Genomic DNA, 20,490 nt, shown 5'->3' on the forward strand with positions numbered 1-20,490 from the left:
GTTTAAAGATTTCATGAAGTAAAAATATAGTGATGTTACCGGTCCATAAATGGAGGAAAGTGCTTTGAGATCTTGCTCAAGCAAGTGATGAATTTGTCATCCATCTGTTTTTCGCTCAGTTCTTTCACCTTGCTAGCAGCAAGATCCAGAAATGACGAATCAGGGGGCTGAAAGAAAAATAAATCACTACTGAAATGACCGTTTGTAAACTTCATATTTACTCAAAATCACAGGCTGTTGAAGAACCAGTTATATAGATTATATACACTAAAGGATACTAAAGGAACACAGCTTATGGGGTTGAGGAGGAAGAGGTTGTCATCTCTGACTATGTGAGGGAGGAGGAGGAGGAGGAGGAGGTCATCTCTGACTATGTGAGGGTTGAGGAGGAGGTCATCTCTGACTATGTGAGGGAGGAGGAGGAGGAGGAGGTCATCTCTGACTATGTGAGGGAGGAGGAGGAGGAGGAGGTCATCTCTGACTATGTGAGGGAGGAGGAGGAGGAGGTCATCTCTGACTATGTGAGGGAGGAGGAGGAGGAGGTCATCTCTGACTATGTGAGGGAGGAGGAGGAGGAGGAGGTCATCTCTGACTATGTGAGGGAGAAGGAGGAGGAGGTAATCTCTGACTATGTGAGGGAGGAGGAGGAGGAGGTCATCTCTGACTATGTGAGGGAGGAGGAGGAGGAGGTCATCTCTGACTATGTGAGGGAGGAGGAGGAGGTCATCTCTGACTATGTGAGGGAGGAGGAGGAGGAGGTCATCTCTGACTATGTGAGGGAGGAGGAGGAGGAGGTCATCTCTGACTATGTGAGGGAGGAGGAGGAGGTCATCTCTGACTATGTGAGGGAGGAGGAGGAGGAGGTCATCTCTGACTATGTGAGGGAGGAGGAGGAGGAGGAGGTCATCTCTGACTATGTGAGGGAGGAGGAGGAGGAGGAGGAGGAGGAGGAGGAGGAGGTCATCTCTGACTATGTGAGGGAGGAGGAGGAGGTCATCTCTGACTATGTGAGGGAGGAGGAGGAGGAGGTCATCTCTGACTATGTGAGGGAAGAGCAGGAGGTCATCTCTGACTATGTGAGGGAGGAGGAGGAGGAGGTCATCTCTGACTATGTGAGGGAGGAGGAGGAGGAGGAGGTCATCTCTGACTATGTGAGGGAGGAGGAGGAGGAGGAGGAGGAGGTCATCTCTGACTATGTGAGGGAGGAGGAGGAGGTCATCTCTGACTATGTGAGGGAGGAGGAGGAGGAGGTCATCTCTGACTATGTGAGGGAGGAGGAGGAGGAGGTCATCTCTGACTATGTGAGGGAGGAGGAGGAGGTCATCTCTGACTATGTGAGGGAGGAGGAGGAGGAGGTCATCTCTGACTATGTGAGGGAGGAGGAGGAGGTCATCTCTGACTATGTGAGGGAGAAGGAGGAGGAGGTCATCTCTGACTATGTGAGGGAGGAGGAGGAGGTCATCTCTGACTATGTGAGGGAGGAGGAGGAGGAGGTCATCTCTGACTATGTGAGGGAGGAGGAGGAGGTCATCTCTGACTATGTGAGGGAGGAGGAGGAGGAGGTCATCTCTGACTATGTGAGGGAGGAGGAGGAGGAGGTCATCTCTGACTATGTGAGGGAGGAGGAGGAGGAGGTCATCTCTGACTATGTGAGGGAGGAGGAGGAGGAGGTCATCTCTGACTATGTGAGGGAGGAGGAGGAGGAGGTCATCTCTGACTATGTGAGGGAGGAGGAGGAGGAGGAGGTCATCTCTGACTATGTGAGGGAGGAGGAGGAGGAGGAGGTCATCTCTGACTATGTGAGGGAGGAGGAGGAGGTCATCTCTGACTATGTGAGGGAGGAGGAGGAGTTCATCTCTGACTATGTGAGGGAGGAGGAGGAGGTCATCTCTGACTATGTGAGGGAGGAGGAGGAGTTCATCTCTGACTATGTGAGGGAGGAGGAGGAGGTCATCTCTGACTATGTGAGGGAGGAGGAGGAGGTCATCTCTGACTATGTGAGGGAGGAGGAGGAGGTCATCTCTGACTATGTGAGGGAGGAGGAGGAGGAGGTCATCTCTGACTATGTGAGGGAGGAGGAGGAGGAGGAGGTCATCTCTGACTATGTGAGGGAGGAGGAGGAGGTCATCTCTGACTATGTGAGGGAGGAGGAGGAGGAGGTCATCTCTGACTATGTGAGGGAGGAGGAGGAGGAGGTCATCTCTGACTATGTGAGGGAGGAGGAGGAGGAGGTCTTCTCTGACTATGTGAGGGAGGAGGAGGAGGAGGAGGTCATCTCTGACTATGTGAGGGAGGAGGAGGAGGAGGTCATCTCTGACTATGTGAGGGAGGAGGAGGAGGAGGTCATCTCTGACTATGTGAGGGAGGAGGAGGAGGAGGAGGTCATCTCTGACTATGTGAGGGAGGAGGAGGAGGAGGTCATCTCTGACTATGTGAGGGAGGAGGAGGAGGAGGAGGTCATCTCTGACTATGTGAGGGAGGAGGAGGAGGTCATCTCTGACTATGTGAGGGAGGAGGAGGAGGAGGAGGTCATCTCTGACTATGTGAGGGAGGAGGAGGAGGTCATCTATGACTATGTGAGGGAGGAGGAGGAGGTCATCTCTGACTATGTGAGGGAGGAGGAGGAGGAGGAGGTCATCTCTGACTATGTGAGGGAGGAGGAGGTCATCTCTGACTATGTGAGGGAGGAGGAGGAGGTCATCTCTGACTATGTGAGGGAGGAGGAGGAGGTCATCTATGACTATGTGAGGGAGGAGGAGGAGGTCATCTCTGACTATGTGAGGGAGGAGGAGGAGGTCATCTCTGACTATGTGAGGGAAGAGCAGGAGGTCATCTCTGACTATGTGAGGGAGGAGGAGGAGGAGGAGGTCATCTCTGACTATGTGAGGGAGGAGGAGGAGGTCATCTCTGACTATGTGAGGGAGGAGGAGGAGGTCATCTCTGACTATGTGAGGGAGGAGGAGGAGGAGGAGGTCATCTCTGACTATGTGAGGGAGGAGGAGGAGGTCATCTCTGACTATGTGAGGGAGGAGGAGGAGGAGGAGGTCATCTCTGACTATGTGAGGGAGGAGGAGGAGGAGGAGGTCATCTCTGACTATGTGAGGGAGGAGGAGGAGGAGGAGGTCATCTCTGACTATGTGAGGGAGGAGGAGGAGGAGGAGGTCATCTCCGACTATGTGAGGGAGGAGGAGGAGGTCATCTCTGACTATGTGAGGGAGGAGGAGGAGGAGGTCATCTCTGACTATGTGAGGGAGGAGGAGGAGGAGGAGGTCATCTCTGACTATGTGAGGGAGGAGGAGGAGGAGGAGGTCATCTCTGACTATGTGAGGGAGGAGGAGGAGGAGGTAATCTCTGACTATGTGAGGGAGGAGGAGGAGGAGGTCATCTCTGACTATGTGAGGGAGGAGGAGGAGGTCATCTCTGACTATGTGAGGGAGGAGGAGGAGGAGGTCATCTCTGACTATGTGAGGGAGGAGGAGGAGGTCATCTCTGACTATGTGAGGGAGGAGGAGGAGGAGGAGGTCATCTCTGACTATGTGAGGGAGGAGGAGGAGGAGGAGGTCATCTCTGACTATGTGAGGGAGGAGGAGGAGGTCATCTCTGACTATGTGAGGGAAGAGCAGGAGGTCATCTCTGACTATGTGAGGGAGGAGGAGGAGGTCATCTCTGACTATGTGAGGGAGGAGGAGGAGGAGGAGGAGGTCATCTCTGACTATGTGAGGGAGGAGGAGGAGGTCATCTCTGACTATGTGAGGGAGGAGGAGGAGGTCATCTCTGACTATGTGAGGGAGGAGGAGGAGGAGGAGGTCATCTCTGACTATGTGAGGGAGGAGGAGGAGGAGGTAATCTCTGACTATGTGAGGGAGGAGGAGGAGGTCATCTCTGACTATGTGAGGGAGGAGGAGGAGGAGGAGGTCATCTCTGACTATGTGAGGGAGGAGGAGGAGGTCATCTCTGACTATGTGAGGGAGGAGGAGGAGGAGGTCATCTCTGACGTATCTGATGGCCAGCGAGTGAAAACATTCTGAAGCATACTAATAAGTGGAACCATGAAAGCCCTTGGCGGTTCTAGTAGTTTCTAAGTCATTGGGTCAGGCATGCAATCAAGATTCATGCTTTACATACGTTGTCCTTCTCTGTCATGTTCTTCAGTATTAGGCCAATGATTTCAGCAGCAGCAGAGTAAACCTCCTTAAATCTCGTGAAAGACAGATTGTTCGCGAGAGATTGGATGTACCTGAAACACATCAAACATTTGACAGTCCATCCTTAACCCATAAATATACTGATTTAACCCATCCATATATTGATTTAACCCATCCATATACTGATTTAACCCATCCATATACTGATTTAACCCATCCATATACTGATTTAACCCATCCATATACTGATTTTAGTAAAACTCTTAGGACTGAAAACTAGGGATGCACCGAGTTGACTGCCATCAGCCAATCGGCAAATAAAATGACATTCACCGATGGTAGTGGCCGATGTTATGTCGCAAACAATTACGTCTTTTTTTGTTGCAAAATGTAGCCTACCAAGCTGCAGATTCGGATTAAGATCCGTGACGTAATGCCGCAAACGCACGTGTAGTTTGCTTTAAAATTAAAGTGAAATAAAAATCGGTGTTTTGGAACCAAACACTTCATTTCTTTGTTTCCCTGGCACAAAAGGGGGAATACAAATTAAATAAAATAAACATCGGCCATCGGCATCGGCTGGATTGTTATTTTAAACATCGGCATCGGCCCAGAATTTTGCAATCGGTGCATCCCTACTGAAAACTGGTCACCATTCAACATAATTATAATTCTTCACAAAGCAGGACACACGGACGGCCGTTTACCTATCGTACTCTACTCCACATTTGGGATCAAACGCTGGGAGGTTGTTTGCCAGAATGATGCCCAGCAGCTGAAGCCCCACTGAGTTGTCTTTACTGCTAGGATCCATGCCACAGAAGTGCTCATATATTATGCTGGAAATACATAGAACAAAATCAATGTTTTTTTATGTATATACAACCACGTGCCATATATATGTATACGTGTGTGTATATTAGGGGTGTAACGATACACTAATCTCACGATACGACACGATACACGATATTGGGTTGACGATAACAATACGATACACTAATGGCAGGTGTGAAGCGTTGCAGTTGCAGTTACAGCGCTGCTGTTCACACCAATAGTGCATTTCTCCGCATCTCTACTCCAATACACTTTGTGAAATTAGAGCTTAACTGTTGTAATATCATGTATAGGCCTAGAGACAAAAGACGTGTTTGTTACCAGCATTGTGTAGCCAACTGATATTCAATAAACATATCACGATATTGTTTTCACCTTGACGATACGTATTGTGACGTTTCTGTATCGCGATATATTGTGGCACGATATATTGTTACACCCCTAGTGTGTGAATATATATATATATATATATAAAACAGTGGATTGTTATCCTATCTACAATACTACTGTATATAGCCCCTTGAACCTTTCACACTTTTTCTTTAAGTTCTACACAGTCATCAAAACGGATTAAATTGGGTAAATTGAGTATAAAATCTACACAATCTACCCAATAATACTGCAAACACAATCTACCCAATAATACTATAAAAAAAAATATAAATGTTAAAATTCTAAAATTAAATTTGAAAGAAAATGTAAGTGAATAATGGAAAAATCTTGTTTGTTATTTCAAGCCTAGCCCAAACCCATGTTTAGCCCATCTCTCTACTCCATACATACATCACAAACCCATGTCGTGAACACGAGCTGTGAATTACATGCACAATTTTAACCCTATTCACCCACAAAGACCAAGGAGTTCCAGCAGTTGATAAAGGGGACTGCATGCTAGATGGGTATACATACAAGAGTGGATACATCAAGTATCAATTTGAGTTCAATCAAGGGGATAATCAAATAACACATACTGTATAGCACACTTGTATGCTCCAAATTTTATTTTGACGTTTCAATTGTACAATGTACACTTCAAATTTGAGCAGACACTCGAAACGTCAAAATAAAGCTTAGTTTGGAGCCTACGAGTATGCGGCCGGCTTCCATTCCTTTTCACATACATGATGTACCAAATCAACCAGTACAATTTCTGTCTGACCTTCCTAATTGAGCTGCAGGAGGAAGAAGTTACCATGAGGCAAAGAGGGATTTTGAAACAATCAAAGAGTCCCATTTTGCCCAGGTCTGTGCTACACTGTAACTATATCCAGGCAGTCTTGCCAGGGTTAGGGTCAGAGGTCATTACTTGTAGGGTACAACCAGGCAGTCTTTCCAGCATTCCACCACTGTGCGAATGATCTCCAGGTTGTGCCTGAAAACAGGCTTCTTGGGGTGGAAGCAGTTTTTCATCAGAAACTCCAGTAAACGATTGGCAAGTATTTCATCTCTGGTGTTCCCCTGAGAGAAGACAACATAAAAACATTCTATGTGATATTATGTTTAACAAAAGCAAATATTCAGTATTCCACCAGTGGGTACAATGTTTATTTCAAGACATGTCCCTAAAATCTTTCATCACAGGGCAGAGCCTCAAAATGCTTGATCTGTAAGAAGTGAGTTGTAAAAATATAGCTGTGTTAGGAGTAGCTAGATGGGCAGAGATGTGAGGAACCTTGGGTGTGGCCAGGCTGACCCAGGAGAGCACTGTAACCACGATATCCACCACCATGAAATGGATGCCTTCTCCTCCATTGTCCCCAGAGACCACCAGCTGTAACAGCGGCCCCAGCCACAATCTGGCATATGGACGGAAAACCTGGACAGCAGTTAAATCAAACATGAAACATGAAATATAGAAACAATTGCCCTCATTTATCAAGAGAATGCAGATCCGAGCACAGATCTGAGTGCAGAAATTATGGAACGACAGCGTTCACGTGATTTATCAAACATGTGTATGCCGCCAATCACATCATAGTAATATTGTCTGACTTTCTAAGAAGGGACAGGACAAAGGACTATAGTAGGGTGGTAAAGAGATGGATTATGTCCAGATAGAGGGCTAGATGATGCCTGGATGGATGGATGGATGGATGGATGGATGGATGGATGGATGGATGGATGGATGGATGGATGGATGGATGGATAGTATAGGGGTGGATGGATGGATGGATGGATGGATGGATGGATGGATGGATGGATGGATGGATGGATGGATGGATGGATGGATGGATGGATAGATTGATAGATAGTATAGGGATGGATGGATGGATGCACTCACCTCCTCTGCATTGATGATCAGCTTTGAGATGAAGAGGCGGATGTTTAGGGGTGTGGCTGGATTTCCCAGCTTCCCATGTAGGAACTTCATCCAGGGAGGGAGATCAGTGGGTACAGCTCCCTACACAACACAAGACACACGTAACAACAATGTGTTCTCTATGCTCTCTATATTAATATTAGGGTTAGGGTTGAGGTTGGGGAGGGGGTTGGGATAGGGTTAGGGTTGGGGAGGGGGTTAGGGTTGGGTTAGGGTTGAGGTTGGGCAGGGGGTTGGGGTAGGGTTAGGGTTGGGTTAGGGTTGGGTTGTACCCCAGTGTGAGCTTGCTGACCTGCTCCACGGTGGGGGTGATGTTGTTTCTCTGCATGTGTCCCAGCAGCGCGGTCATGGTGGCCATGCACTCATGCTGGTTCAGCTCATCCATCTCCAGCTCCACAGAGACATCCTGGACCGGCGCTGCTGCCTCCTGAAGTCATTCAAGGAAACAACACCAACTCAGCTCTGCAGTTCTCATTTCTGATTATCAATCGCTTTCCATACAATGTGTGAAGGTATAGCAAAAAGAAAATGGGTCCCTTAGGATAGAAATAGTATTGGCAAATGTCAGCTAAAAACGAGATACTGTATCTCAAGAGGTAACTCCTAATAAAGAATTTAAGTGCATTATGTTGCTTCCGTGTATGAAATGCAAATATAATATACAAATATTTAATTTGACTGACCCTTTTTCTAATGGTGCGACTGTGTCCAGCTGGATTCTGGGAGCTGTAGGAGAAGCTCTGGACTCCAGTTGAGAAGTCAAACTGGCTCATCTCCTCACTCAGGCTGCTGTCGGCCATGTATGACTGGGACGACAGGTAGACGGGCTCCTCTGAGGAAACACAACAAGCGATATACACTACCTTAACAATGGGGGTATATCACAATATCATAACATAAACTACCTTAACAATATTATAACATACACTACCTTAACAATATCATAACATACACTACCTTAACAATATCATAACATACACTACCTTGACAATATCATAACATACACTACCTTAACAATATCATAACATACACTACCTTAACAATATCATAACATACACTACCTTAACAATATCATAACATACAGTAAGTGCTATTGCATAAGCTCGTGTCTTTCCTCACTCCTGTCCAATCCATCACCATTCAGTTAACCTACGCATGTGAAAAAACAGCAACTTTAAAGCTGCAGTAGTATGTACTATTTCCGTAAGGTTTTAAACATTGAGATATTGCTCTGTGTTGAAGGGGTATTTTAATCCGGTTTTCCACCTCTCGGCGGTCAGCGACAAAATGATTTGCCCAGGGCTGCTGCTCTGACTACGGACAACCTGCAGCTGGCATTTGGTGAGGAAATTATACTACTCATTTCTCAGTTGTTAATATCCTCCAGGCTCTGGCCTTGGTGTGAGAGAGAGAGAGAGAGAGAGAGAGAGAGAGAGAGAGAGAGAGAGAGAGCACAGGAGAGATCATTTCCTATCCCTTTTCCAAACGCCACCTATACCAGAGAGAAAGTGCAACTGCAACATGGCTCGGTGATGTTCTCATACATAATACTGTGCATTGTTGTCCACCACACAATGGAATCGGAGTGAAGGTGCCATTAAACAACTATGCTGGAATGTCTTTACCCATACATACTGTACTCTGGCTGGCCTTGCTGTGGGCTTTTCCTGCAGAGGCAGTGGTTGTACTCGAATAATCCCCACTGTACATAATAGGCTGTGCATCGTTATCCCCCACACAATGAAATCGGAGGGGTGGCTATTAAAACGTTGCTCGTTTGTTCGATCTATATGTTCCAGAGACCACCACTAGGAGTGCTAACTACAGTTCATTTTTCCTATTGCCAATACATTTTTAGGAATTGTTTTATAATATTGGATACATTAGAGTAGAGAGGAGTAGTGGTAGTTTTGGGCTAGGCCATCTAGTGTCCAACTGTCCAAATTTTGGTCACGTCCAAAGGGAGGGTTCTGTAGGTGTTCCTCTGACATCTGAGTGCCTAAGGAGAAGTGCAAACCACCATGGGACCCTAAATCGGAGAAAATATGTACGGTAGTCAACGGCAAGAGACAAATAATTTCTTGATCCCGTTTGAGTTGTGCCATGGTCATACACGTTTGTCAATTTAAAACATTGCTAAATTAACATGTATACATATACTGCATAATAAAACAAGCCCCTAGGTCTCAGGGGTGTCAAACTCAAATACACAGTGGGCCAAAATGTAAAACTTGAACAAAGTCGCGGGCCAACATTGAACAAATGAAAATGTTAATATGGACCCAAACAAGTTTTGCTTTAACATTGAATATGCACTTATCACTTTCGCTTTTGGTGCGCATCAATGGTGTGCACTAACATATGTGAATACGCCCTCAGACACAAGTGTTGGTGCTCCATCTGCTCAGTAGAGAAGCTTGTAAAACCCTGACTGTCCTACAGCCAGGCAGACAGACACAGCCGGCATGCAGACAGACAGCCAGGCAGACAGGCAGGCAGACAGGCCGGCAAGAAGGCAGACAGGATTGAATGAACAGGAACAGAGCAAACACAGCGGCCGACTAGGTCAACACAGGTGTCTCTATCACAGTGAGACGTTACATAACGTAAAGCTTCTGTTTTCTGCCTTTCTTTTCGCCATTTTTAAGAAGGGGTAACATGGTTACAGTTGTAGTATGAGATTGCTGTGACTACTGTCACAGAAGAGAGGGCGTTTCTGGGTCCTGTCTTGATTGACGCGCCAAAACAACAGCAGAGCATTATGGGATTTGTAGTATTAGCGGTGAATGCGCTGTATAATACTGGCGGGCCAGCTCTAGTAGTCATTTGGTATTGCCTCGCGGGCCAAATATAATTACACGGCGGGCCAAATTTGGCCCGCGGGCCAGAGTTTGACACCCCTGGTCTAGACAATCAAAAGAGTTTTAAAGAACCCTGGCCGATGAGCCCACTGCGCATTCATAGCAGATGGTCATACAAACTGGATAAGCAATGATGTGTCATGCAGTTAGTTTCAGCTCTAAATATTGGTTATAGTTCACAGAGTGTGGATGTCTCTCAATATCCATATGGCCGTGTTCCCCATGCTCGGAGTTTGTTTCCCAAGCGCGTCCTCAGCCCATGCAGTACTTGACCGTGAGTGCGGGACTGACTGCAGTATACAGTAGCTACAGTATAGCTAAACTGATTACATTTAAAGAAGCGATATTTGTTTAATGCAGTTGTGCTTGGCTGTAAGGGATGTGAATGGGATGTCACGAAACTGTAGCTATAGCTGCTTATAAAGAGCAACAGTGATGCATGTGAGCAGTTGTTTTTGAACTTTCTAAATCGTTTTGCCTACGAGCCAATAGGCTTTTGCGATGCTCTGCTCAGAACAACCAACAACCAACCTTGAAGGCAGCAGTAGTACCATTATGATGTCATAGATATAGATATATTTTGTGACTATTATGTCATCATAACAACGGAATTCTGTTATACCTTGGGAACGTTCTGAGGAACTCACAACTAAACGATTTCTTCAGAGTGAAGCCACTTCTTATTGTTTTAGCAATAGTCTTCATGCAAAATGGAATTTCGTATATTGAAGTGTCTCTTTACAGCGGCTCTGTTGATAGCACCCGCAATGCGCAAGCCTCCAGACCCTGAGAGTTTTCCGAACAGCGTTTCAACTGTGGGACCTGAGCAGTTGTCTGCCACCCTGGACAGCTTCAGACTACAATCACCAAACATCTCACTCTGCGACAACGTATGCGATGCGACAAAGACAACGGAAATGGCGCCAAATGCCCAGCTACAGTCACAAGATGCTCTCGATACCCTCAGCCCACCTGAGGACATCACCCAACTTGAGGACATCACCCAACCTGAGAACACCACCCAACTTGAGAACGTCACCCAACTTGAGAACGTCACCCAACCTGAGAACATCACCGAACATGAGAGCCTCACCCGTTCCGATCAAGGCACCGTGGTGAAGATGGAGGTGGTTGTAAAAGATGTGGACACCAAGTCTGGCTTCAGAACCAGAACCAGAACCAGAACCAGAACCAGACTCTGGGATGGTGAAGTGAAGAGGGGGACCACCTCCAAGGAGCTCGTTATGCGTCTGGCGCAGTGGGCCAGTTCTCTGGTGCAGAAACTCTATAGAAACTCCGGCTGCCATGCAGAGATCCTGTTAGGGTTCTACAGCACCCTGTCAGGGTTCTTCAGCGTCCTGTCAGGACTGAGATGGCTTCTCCGAATGTGGAACAAGACAACGGTCAAGGTAGGCGTGGTATCAAGCAGGGAAGCCCGAGGGTCAGATGAAGGTCATAGAAATGAACTCACATTCTCATCGTTACAAAAATCTGTCCTGATGAAGGTAGAAACCGAAACGTTGATTAAAAGCAGAGAGAAAGTGTGTGCGGGAGTACGTTATTCTTCATTGGAAACTTTTAAAGGGATTTACTCCCAGCACCACAACAGTGGGAGAGTGTGCATGTTGGCATTTTCACTTGGGTCATAGAAATCAGACATGGTGGACTTGCCCGGTGTTTATGCTGTTTTTTTTTTCCCTCTTCCTCAGCGAATGAGGAAAGAAAGAAAGGAGGAAAGCAGAAGAAAGAAGAGAGCCCTCCTGGAAGAGAGCGTTCGCTCGTCCTCCGCCCGGCCAGTCCACCAGGAGCCCGGCCTCAGAGGCGGAACCAGATGCAGTCGGCGCGGAGGAAGGGGGCGGGGCTACCGCCGGCGATAAACGCCATCACCGTTTGGTGTGAAGGAATTTAAATAAACCTTCAGCTTTTGCAAATAAAAAAAATAAAAAACCCAAAGATTTTTTCAATTTTATTACATTTAGAGTGGCATGTGAATGATTGTGATTCTGTGAGTGATTCTGTTAGTAAGTGTAAGAAAAAGACAGAACCTGAGGAGTGGTCCACCTGCAGTATATCACCTAATGGCCGACCCTTTAGTCAAAGCCCTTTTCTACTTTTTAGAGTGGTGCACCGCCCACTGCCAGTACAAATCCCTCTTCGTGAGCGCTTTCGGTGAATAGCGTTAAGCTCTGTGCTCCGGGACCTGTGGGGGCTTTTCAGCTGCTGCTGCTGCTGCTGCCGAAAGTACTTCTAATTGGCATCACTGTGTGATCCTGTGGTAGGATGAGTTACCTGGGGCGATGTAGTCATCCGTGAGAGTGAGGGCACTGCAGACCTACAGTACACTACCTTAACAATATCATAACATACACTACCTTGACAATATCATAACATACACTACCTTGACAATATCATTACATACACTACCTTAACAATATCATAACATACACTACTTTGACAATATCATAACATACACTACCTTGACAATATCATAACATACACTACCTTAACAATATCATAACATACACTACCTTGACAATATCATAACATACACTACCTTGACAATATCATAACATACACTACCTTAACAATATCATAACATACACTACCTTGACAATATCATAACATACACTACCTTGACAATATCATAACATACACTACCTTAACAATATCATAACATACACTACCTTGACAATATCATAACATACACTACCTTGACAATATCATAACATACACTACCTTAACAATATCATAACATACACTACCTTAACAATATCATAACATACACTACCTTGACAATATCATAACATACACTACCTTGACAATATCATAACATACACTACCTTAACAATATCATAACATACACTACCTTAACAATATCATAACATACACTACCTTGACAATATCATAACATACACTACCTTAACAATATCATAACATACACTACCTTGACAATATCATAACATACACTACCTTGACAATATCATAACATACACTACCTTAACAATATCATAACATACACTACCTTGACAATATCATAACATACACTACCTTGACAATATCATAACATACACTACCTTAACAATATCATAACATACACTACCTTGACAATATCATAACATACACTACCTTGACAATATCATAACATACACTACCTTGACAATATCATAACATACACTACCTTAACTACTCTTCTCTGTCCTGGCCCTGCAGTGGTGGAATGAACTGCCCACTGAGGTCAGGACAGCAGAGTCACTGCCCATCTTTTTCTGCAGGCTAAAAACTCACCTCTTCAAGAAGTACTACCACGATCCTCCCTCTTAAGCACCTATTGTACTTCTAGTTTGCTATTCTCACACTCATTCTCAGCAGATTATGTTCTTAGTCACTTGTTTAGAGAAGAGATGCACTTGTGAGTTCTGTTGAGTAGTAGTACATTGACTTCCTAAATTAAATGCAATCATTGTAAGTCGCTTTGTATAAAAGCATCAGCTAAATGACTAATATAATGGGGATCTTAATAAACAATAAACAAACAATAAAATGTATTGTACGCCACTAGCCTGGTGCTTTTGAGTGAACAACAGGTATAATCTTACCTCCACTTTCTTCACTCACTTCTTTACGGATCATGATGTACTTCTTCTTCCTCTCCAGAGGCACCTAGGAAGGGAAGGACACACTCAGAAACCAGCTAGCCAATCAGAGGAAGGGAAGAACGTGCTCAGAAACCAGCTAGCCAATCAGAGGAAGGGAAGGACACACTCAGAAACCAGCTAGGCAATCAGAGGAAGGGAAGGACGCGCTCAGAAACCAGCTAGCCAATCAGAGGAAGGGAAGGACGCACTCAGAAACCAGCTAGCCAATCAGAGGAAGGGAAGGACACACTCAGAAACCAGCTAGCCAATCAGAGGAAGAGAAGGACGCACTCAGAAACCAGCTAGGCAATCAGAGGAAAAGATTTCTTTATCGTCACATGTACTTGTTGAGTGAAATATTGCTGCTGGCTCCAAGATTAAGCTCAATACAGATAAACTTCAATACTCAATTTACAAATTACCAAAGTACCATTTCTATACCATATAAAGATAGGGGTAAGATAAGACAAGGTTCCGGCCTGGATGGATTCTGTACAAGCTCCATATGGATATGAATAAATAAATAAATAGATAACCCGGGGGGTATGGGGATGTTATGTACATGCTATAGCAAATCATTCTGGGGGGTAAATAATAAACATAAACATACCTCTATTTCCACTGGGAATCTGTACATCCTCTTAGTGTTGATGATATTTTCAAAAATTAACTGGTTCTGCGAAAGAAAAAAGCACTTTTATAGGAGCACTTTTGTAGGTGGATCTCACGTGTATGACATGAAAAGACCATTTGAGGCTCATTTAAACATACCTCTTAAAGTGTACATGGCAGTGTAACACTAACTGTGGCGTACATTATGATGTAATTAAATCTCCTTCCTGGAGATCCTCCCTCCCTCCTTACTGGAGATCCTCCCTCCCTCCTTCCTGGAGATCCATCCTCCCTCCTTACTGGAGATCCACCCTCCCTCCTTCCTGGAGATCCACCCTCCCTCCTTCCTGGAGATCCACCCTCCCTCCTTACTGGAGATCCATCCTCCCTCCTTACTGGAGATCCACCCTCCCTCCTTACTGGAGATCCTCCCTCCCTCCTTCCTGGAGATCCACCCTCCCTCCTTACTGGAGATCCACCCTCCCTCCTTCCTGGAGATCCACCCTCCCTCCTTACTGGAGATCCATCCTCCCTCCTTACTGGAGATCCACCCTCCCTCCTTACTGGAGATCCTCCCTCCCTCCTTCCTGGAGATCCACCCTCCCTCCTTACTGGAGATCCACCCTCCCTCCTTCCTGGAGATCCACCCTCCCTCCTTCCTGGAGATCCACCCTCCCTGCTTCCTGGAGATCCATCCTCCCTCCTTACTGGAGATCCACCCTCCCTCCTTCCTGGAGATCCTCCCTCCCTCCTTAATGGAGATCCTCCCCTCCTCTTATACTGTACCATTAAACCTCCCCATGTTATTATAGAGCAGTTCCTATGTAACTACAATGGTTTTGTGTTACTATGTAGCTACTGTAAATAGTAATCAATGCATACTTAAGGTAATGTTCACTGTTTTCTAAATTATGGATCTATTGGCTTCACAGAATGAATTAATGCATACACATTTTCCAGATCTCCATATTTTAAAAATTCCAACTATAGGAATAACAACGTCCATAAACACCCAGGCGAGTGTTCACCTTCTCAGGTTTCTCTGTGAAGAGGAAGCCTTGGTAGAATTTGGTCTCGTTGAAACTGCAGCTGATGACCGCTATAGCACAGTTATATGCAGCACAATGGTATTGTCTCCTCATCTCCAGCAACTGAGTTTCCCCAGTCATGTTCTCAGTGAAGGCTTCAAAGCAGGACCTATAATAATAATAATAATAATAATAGGAAACAGGCAAACATTTAACAGTCACTGTGTCATTTCCCTCATCTCCCTGTCTTATCTTACCTGTCTCTGTGGTCCGTCCTCCTCACACAAACCCTAACCCACCCCCTCTGTGGTCCGTCCTCCTCACACAAACCCTAACCCACCCCCTCTGTGGTCCGTCCTCCTCACACGAACCCTAACCCAATGTTAAGTGAAAAAAGGTGCGGGGGTTCTGGGGGCGAAGGGTGCCCGCCAGCGGAGTTAGATCTTGTTGAGCTGGTAATTCAGCGGGGTTAGATCTTGTTGAGCTGGTAATTCAGCGGGGTTAGATCTTGTTGAGCTGGTAATTCAGCGGGGTTAGATCTTGTTGAGCTGGTAATTCAGCGGGGTTAGATCTTGTTGAGCTGGTAATTCAGCGGGGTTAGATCTTGTTGAACCGGTAATTCAGCGGGGTTAGATCTTGTTGAACCGGTAATTCAGCGGGGTTAGATCTTGTTGAACTGGTAATTCAGCGGGGTTAGATCTTGTTGAGCTGGTAATTTTCAAAGTAGCTCACAAGCCAAAGAAGTGTGGTCACCTCTGGTGTACAGTATATATTTAGTGGTGCACGGTATATATCTTTAATGGTGTACAGTATATATTTAGTGGTGCACGGTATATATCTTTAATGGTGTACAGTATATATTTAGTGGTGTAAGGTATATATATATTTAACGGTGTACAGTATCTTTAATGGTGTACAGTATATATTTAGTGGTGTACCGTATATATTTAGTGGTGTACAGTATCTTTAATGGTGTACAGTATATATTTAGTGGTGTACAGTATATCTTTAGTGGTGTACAGTATATATTTAGTGGTGTACAGTATATATTTAATGGTTCTGTTAACTTACTTGATCAGAGTCTTGGAGAGCTCGTTGCCCTCGGTGTTGAGGGAGCCACAGTAGGCTTGGTTGATCTGGGAGCTCTTTGAGTAGACCTCCTCTTTGGGAAGCCGAGAGTACAGCAGCTCCATCAGCTTGTAGCAACCGCTCTTCTTCATCAGCTGGGCCTCAAACGCTGTTTGACTGGACTGAAATCAACACAGCATTACTAGGGGACATTTCTCCAATACTAGTTCATCTACTTATTCGCCCAAGTCATCATAGATCACCAGCGGGACTGTGAAGATTACTTATTAGTTTAAACATTTTTTTTTTTTTGACTTCCTTCACCTATGCTGAAGCAGCAAAACTATTATTGCATCACTCAGGTTTTTTTTCATCACTGTTGTTTTTATACAAGCTAATCCTGGTGTATACTGTAGGTAATAACCCTGGTGTAAATGTAATATCCATGGAAAATAGGTCATAACCCTGTGTTGATCTACTCATTCCAGCCATCAGTGCAAAACAAGAATGATCCTTAATGAATTGAATTCCAGACCTTGGAGAAGCGAGCCAGTAGAGCGGTCATGATGCCTGAGATGTTAGTGGTGAAGAACTGAGCCAGGGCCTTGAGGCCACAGTGAGAGGCCAGGGGCAGCAGGACCCGGTCCAGCATGGCCTGCAACATGGAGGCCACTGGCACATCGCCCTGCTCAATAGTTCTGTACACCGCGCACAGGAGCAGCTCCTGGCGCTCAGGGCTCGACCTGCTCACAGGGGGACACATACGGACCAAGGTTATTATAGTTAACGAAAACTAACTAAAAAACGAAAACTAGGTGTGAAAAAACATTTTACTTAACTGAAATAAAAATAAAAACTAGACTTTACAAAAAAACGATAACTAACTAAAACTGTATTGTGTGTTTACAAAACTAACTAAAATAAACTACAATGATTGAGAAAATGTCCTTAGTTTTAGTCTTTTTTATTTCATACATAAGCCTAGTATTTTGGGTGGATATGAGATCTATCCTCCATTTTCTTTAGCTGTGTCCCTGCGCAGGAGTAACCTGATGTGCGCCTGATGGTTTGTTTCACACGGAGTGAAACAACGTGAGCTCACGAGATCAGGATGGTCTCACAAGGTTAGCACAGAAGAATAAAAAACTAAAACTAATACTGAAACTAATAAAAACGAAACTAAAACTAAGCATTTTCAAAAAATAAAAAATAAACTAAACTAGCAAACCTGCTTTAAAACTAATCAAAACTAAACTGAAATTGAAAACAAAAAGTTAAAACGATATAAAAATAAAAACTAATGAAAAAAGCTAAACTATTATAACCTTGATACGGACACAAGCAAAAGACGAGTTAACAAACAACGTGACGGTCCAAATTGAACATGCCAATGCAAAGTGATCTGGCTCAATGTTACACCGTTGGAGTTGGGTGAAACTGACCGCCTTGCTATGTTCTGGAAACACATCTGGAACAGGTCCTCCATGATGTGTGGCGTGTCCCGACATAGAACTGAAGCCAGCAGGTTCAGCAGCAGGGGACTTTGAGAGAGTTGTAAGGCATCCAGAAACTGAAACAAAATGTGGTCCATCTGTTAAAGTATGCTGTCCAGTGTCCAGTATGCTGTCCTGGGAAATGTAGGCTATTTGCAAATTGAATGTTGAACCAAAAGTTACATTTGAAACAGAGTTATTTCGCTGATCGAACTACCACTGTAAACTTCCACTCTGTTTACGTTGTAGAGACGACACATAGTCCTCCACTGGGCGGAACTTGACAGTGGTAGTGCGGTTGGTGAAATAGTTCTGTTTCAAATCTAACTGTTGTTTCAACATTCAATTTGTAAATAGCCTACATTTCCCAACACAGCATACTGAGACCAAGTAAGATTAAACAATAAGCTTCCCGTTTTGAAAAAAAATACACATTTTGCATTTTCCCGTGCCTCGTCCACTTCCAAAGTAAGAAATTTGTAAAGAAATTTACGCCAGACGAAAATGTCGATCTAGCTCAATACTTGAACAATCAGTGAAACTATGATCTCTACTGTATGTGTCAGGTTCATGTTAGACATACACCACAAATAGGGCGTAATGACCAAAATACCATACTATCCCTTTAATACAGTAAGTCAATCAAATCAAGTTACTTTTATAAGGTGAAAGCTGCTTCGACTGTTCAAACCCTTTCAGAAACACACACACACATAAACACGCACATCCCCCCCCTTTCCCTCTCATTGTAATTGCCTTGTACTGTATTTTGTATGTCGTAATAGTCGTATTGCATTTTTTATGTTGCTCTTTCTTCCTTTTTTATCTGTTATTTGTATTGTGAAGCGCTTTGTTAGGAAGCATGATGGCGGCGCTACGCCCGACAGCAGCCAGCCACTCTCCAATTCCTGCCGTTTCTTGTTAATCTGTTCGTTTGCAGTCCTTTGTTTTTGTTTGTCTCTCTTTGTACCTGGGCTGCGCCCCGGGCTGATGTAACAGTTGGTTGGGGGGCGTATTATAAATAAAAATAACATAACAAACCCTTTCCCTTTACCTTTCTGATGCAGTCCATGTAGTTGTTGCGCTGCAGGGAGCCCCTGGGGAACTCGTCTGACTGCAGGGGGAAGTGGGCGGCAACCAGGGCCTCCAGGCTCCTCTGCAGCTCCGCCAAGGCCGGCTCCGCCAGCCCCGTGAAGAACGGCAGCATGAACAGGGCCTGGCTCTGCAGAGGAGGTTGGAGGAGCACACAAACGGCTGCATATGACATCACAGGAACACACACAGCTGCATATGACATCATCAGAGGAACACACAGCTGCATATGACATCATCAGAGGAACACACGGCTGCATATGAACGCACATACACACACACAGCTGCATATGACATCATCAGAGGAACACACAGCTGCATATGACATCATCAGAGGAACACACACAGCTGCATATGACATCATCAGAGGAACACACAGCTGCATATATTGCCTAATATTTATTGACGTCTTACCTTGAGATTCAATGGCAGTGCCGTGTCCACAATAAGTGTGGTGAACGTGGAGAAGACCACATGAAAGGCCTCATGGTTGATATCGCTGCACATGGAGGAGTCAATCTAGGGGGATTAAAAAAAAGATGTATCAAGTACAAATTAATTGGAAACTGCTGATTTAAATGATATTCCCATGTCCCTGCACCTGTAGGAGCTTGCAGAGCAGTGTGAGGGTGGCCGTCTTGCTCTCGGGGGTGGAGGTGCTGGAGCCCCACCAGGAGCGCAGTCTCTCCCAGTCACGCAGCACCTGCTCCACCAGCCGGCCGCCCTGGCTCTTCCTCACCGCCCGCTCACGGAAACTATGGTCCAGCATGCCGTTCAACAGCACACTCACCTACCACGCACACAGAGACAATCACAAATCACTTCTCCCTCACTGGGAGAATCAGACGAAGGCATCTGTGTGTAATGAAGTACAGTAGGACCCCACTTATCCGAACCCAACGGGACCGAAGGTCGTTCGTATCTCTGAAATGTCCGGCTACAGCCTACAGGAAACATGTAGGTCTACATACAGTTCTGTTTTTATTCACAGTAGGATACAGTACTGTAATGAAAATCCCACCGGTAACCAGATAGCAGGCTCCAAAAAAGTTTTTAAGCCTGTCCGGTAGACCGGGAGGTTCGGATCTCTGAAGTTCGGATGAGTGGGGTCCTACTGTACAACCAAACCATGTGTGAGAAGGGAAGCCTGGTCAGTACCATGCTGGGGTTCTGGGGGGCAGAGGTCATGAGCTGGGGCACGGTGCTGTCCAGATTACTCAGCAGCTCGGAGTTGACCGTCATCTGGAAGAGGCTGTAGAAGTACTCTCCATGGGAGAAACTGAGGAAGTTGCGATTACGGCATCCAGCCAGCGGCACGGAGAGCATGATGGTGTTCAACAACAGGCCCACCAGAGGGTCACTCTGGAAGAAAAACTCAACCAGTCACACCTCCCGCTGCTGG

The 20,490-nt window shown here is 45.4% G+C and overlaps 1 protein-coding gene across 1 annotated transcript in view; it reads right to left on the bottom strand.

Moving 5' to 3' along the window:
• Window positions 1-20,490, bottom strand: part of prkdc (protein kinase, DNA-activated, catalytic subunit) — a gene marked incomplete at its 5' end in the record, with an annotated part of 75,380 nt that overhangs the window by 24,505 nt on the left and 30,385 nt on the right. The window contains 18 exons of the mRNA XM_084443512.1: window positions 40-167; window positions 4,126-4,237; window positions 4,853-4,984; window positions 6,286-6,437; window positions 6,652-6,795; window positions 7,261-7,380; window positions 7,592-7,726; window positions 7,983-8,131; window positions 13,757-13,820; window positions 14,406-14,471; window positions 15,436-15,604; window positions 16,507-16,685; window positions 17,039-17,246; window positions 17,946-18,073; window positions 19,051-19,218; window positions 19,503-19,607; window positions 19,690-19,878; window positions 20,247-20,450. Coding sequence (XP_084299638.1) covers window positions 40-167; window positions 4,126-4,237; window positions 4,853-4,984; window positions 6,286-6,437; window positions 6,652-6,795; window positions 7,261-7,380; window positions 7,592-7,726; window positions 7,983-8,131; window positions 13,757-13,820; window positions 14,406-14,471; window positions 15,436-15,604; window positions 16,507-16,685; window positions 17,039-17,246; window positions 17,946-18,073; window positions 19,051-19,218; window positions 19,503-19,607; window positions 19,690-19,878; window positions 20,247-20,450 — 2,552 coding nt within the window. The remainder of the gene's footprint in view (window positions 1-39; window positions 168-4,125; window positions 4,238-4,852; window positions 4,985-6,285; window positions 6,438-6,651; window positions 6,796-7,260; window positions 7,381-7,591; window positions 7,727-7,982; window positions 8,132-13,756; window positions 13,821-14,405; window positions 14,472-15,435; window positions 15,605-16,506; window positions 16,686-17,038; window positions 17,247-17,945; window positions 18,074-19,050; window positions 19,219-19,502; window positions 19,608-19,689; window positions 19,879-20,246; window positions 20,451-20,490) is intronic.

The sequence above is a fragment of the Borostomias antarcticus genome (assembly GCF_949987555.1).
Source record: "Borostomias antarcticus genome assembly, chromosome: 9".
In the NCBI taxonomy this organism is placed as follows: domain Eukaryota; kingdom Metazoa; phylum Chordata; class Actinopteri; order Stomiiformes; family Stomiidae; genus Borostomias; species Borostomias antarcticus.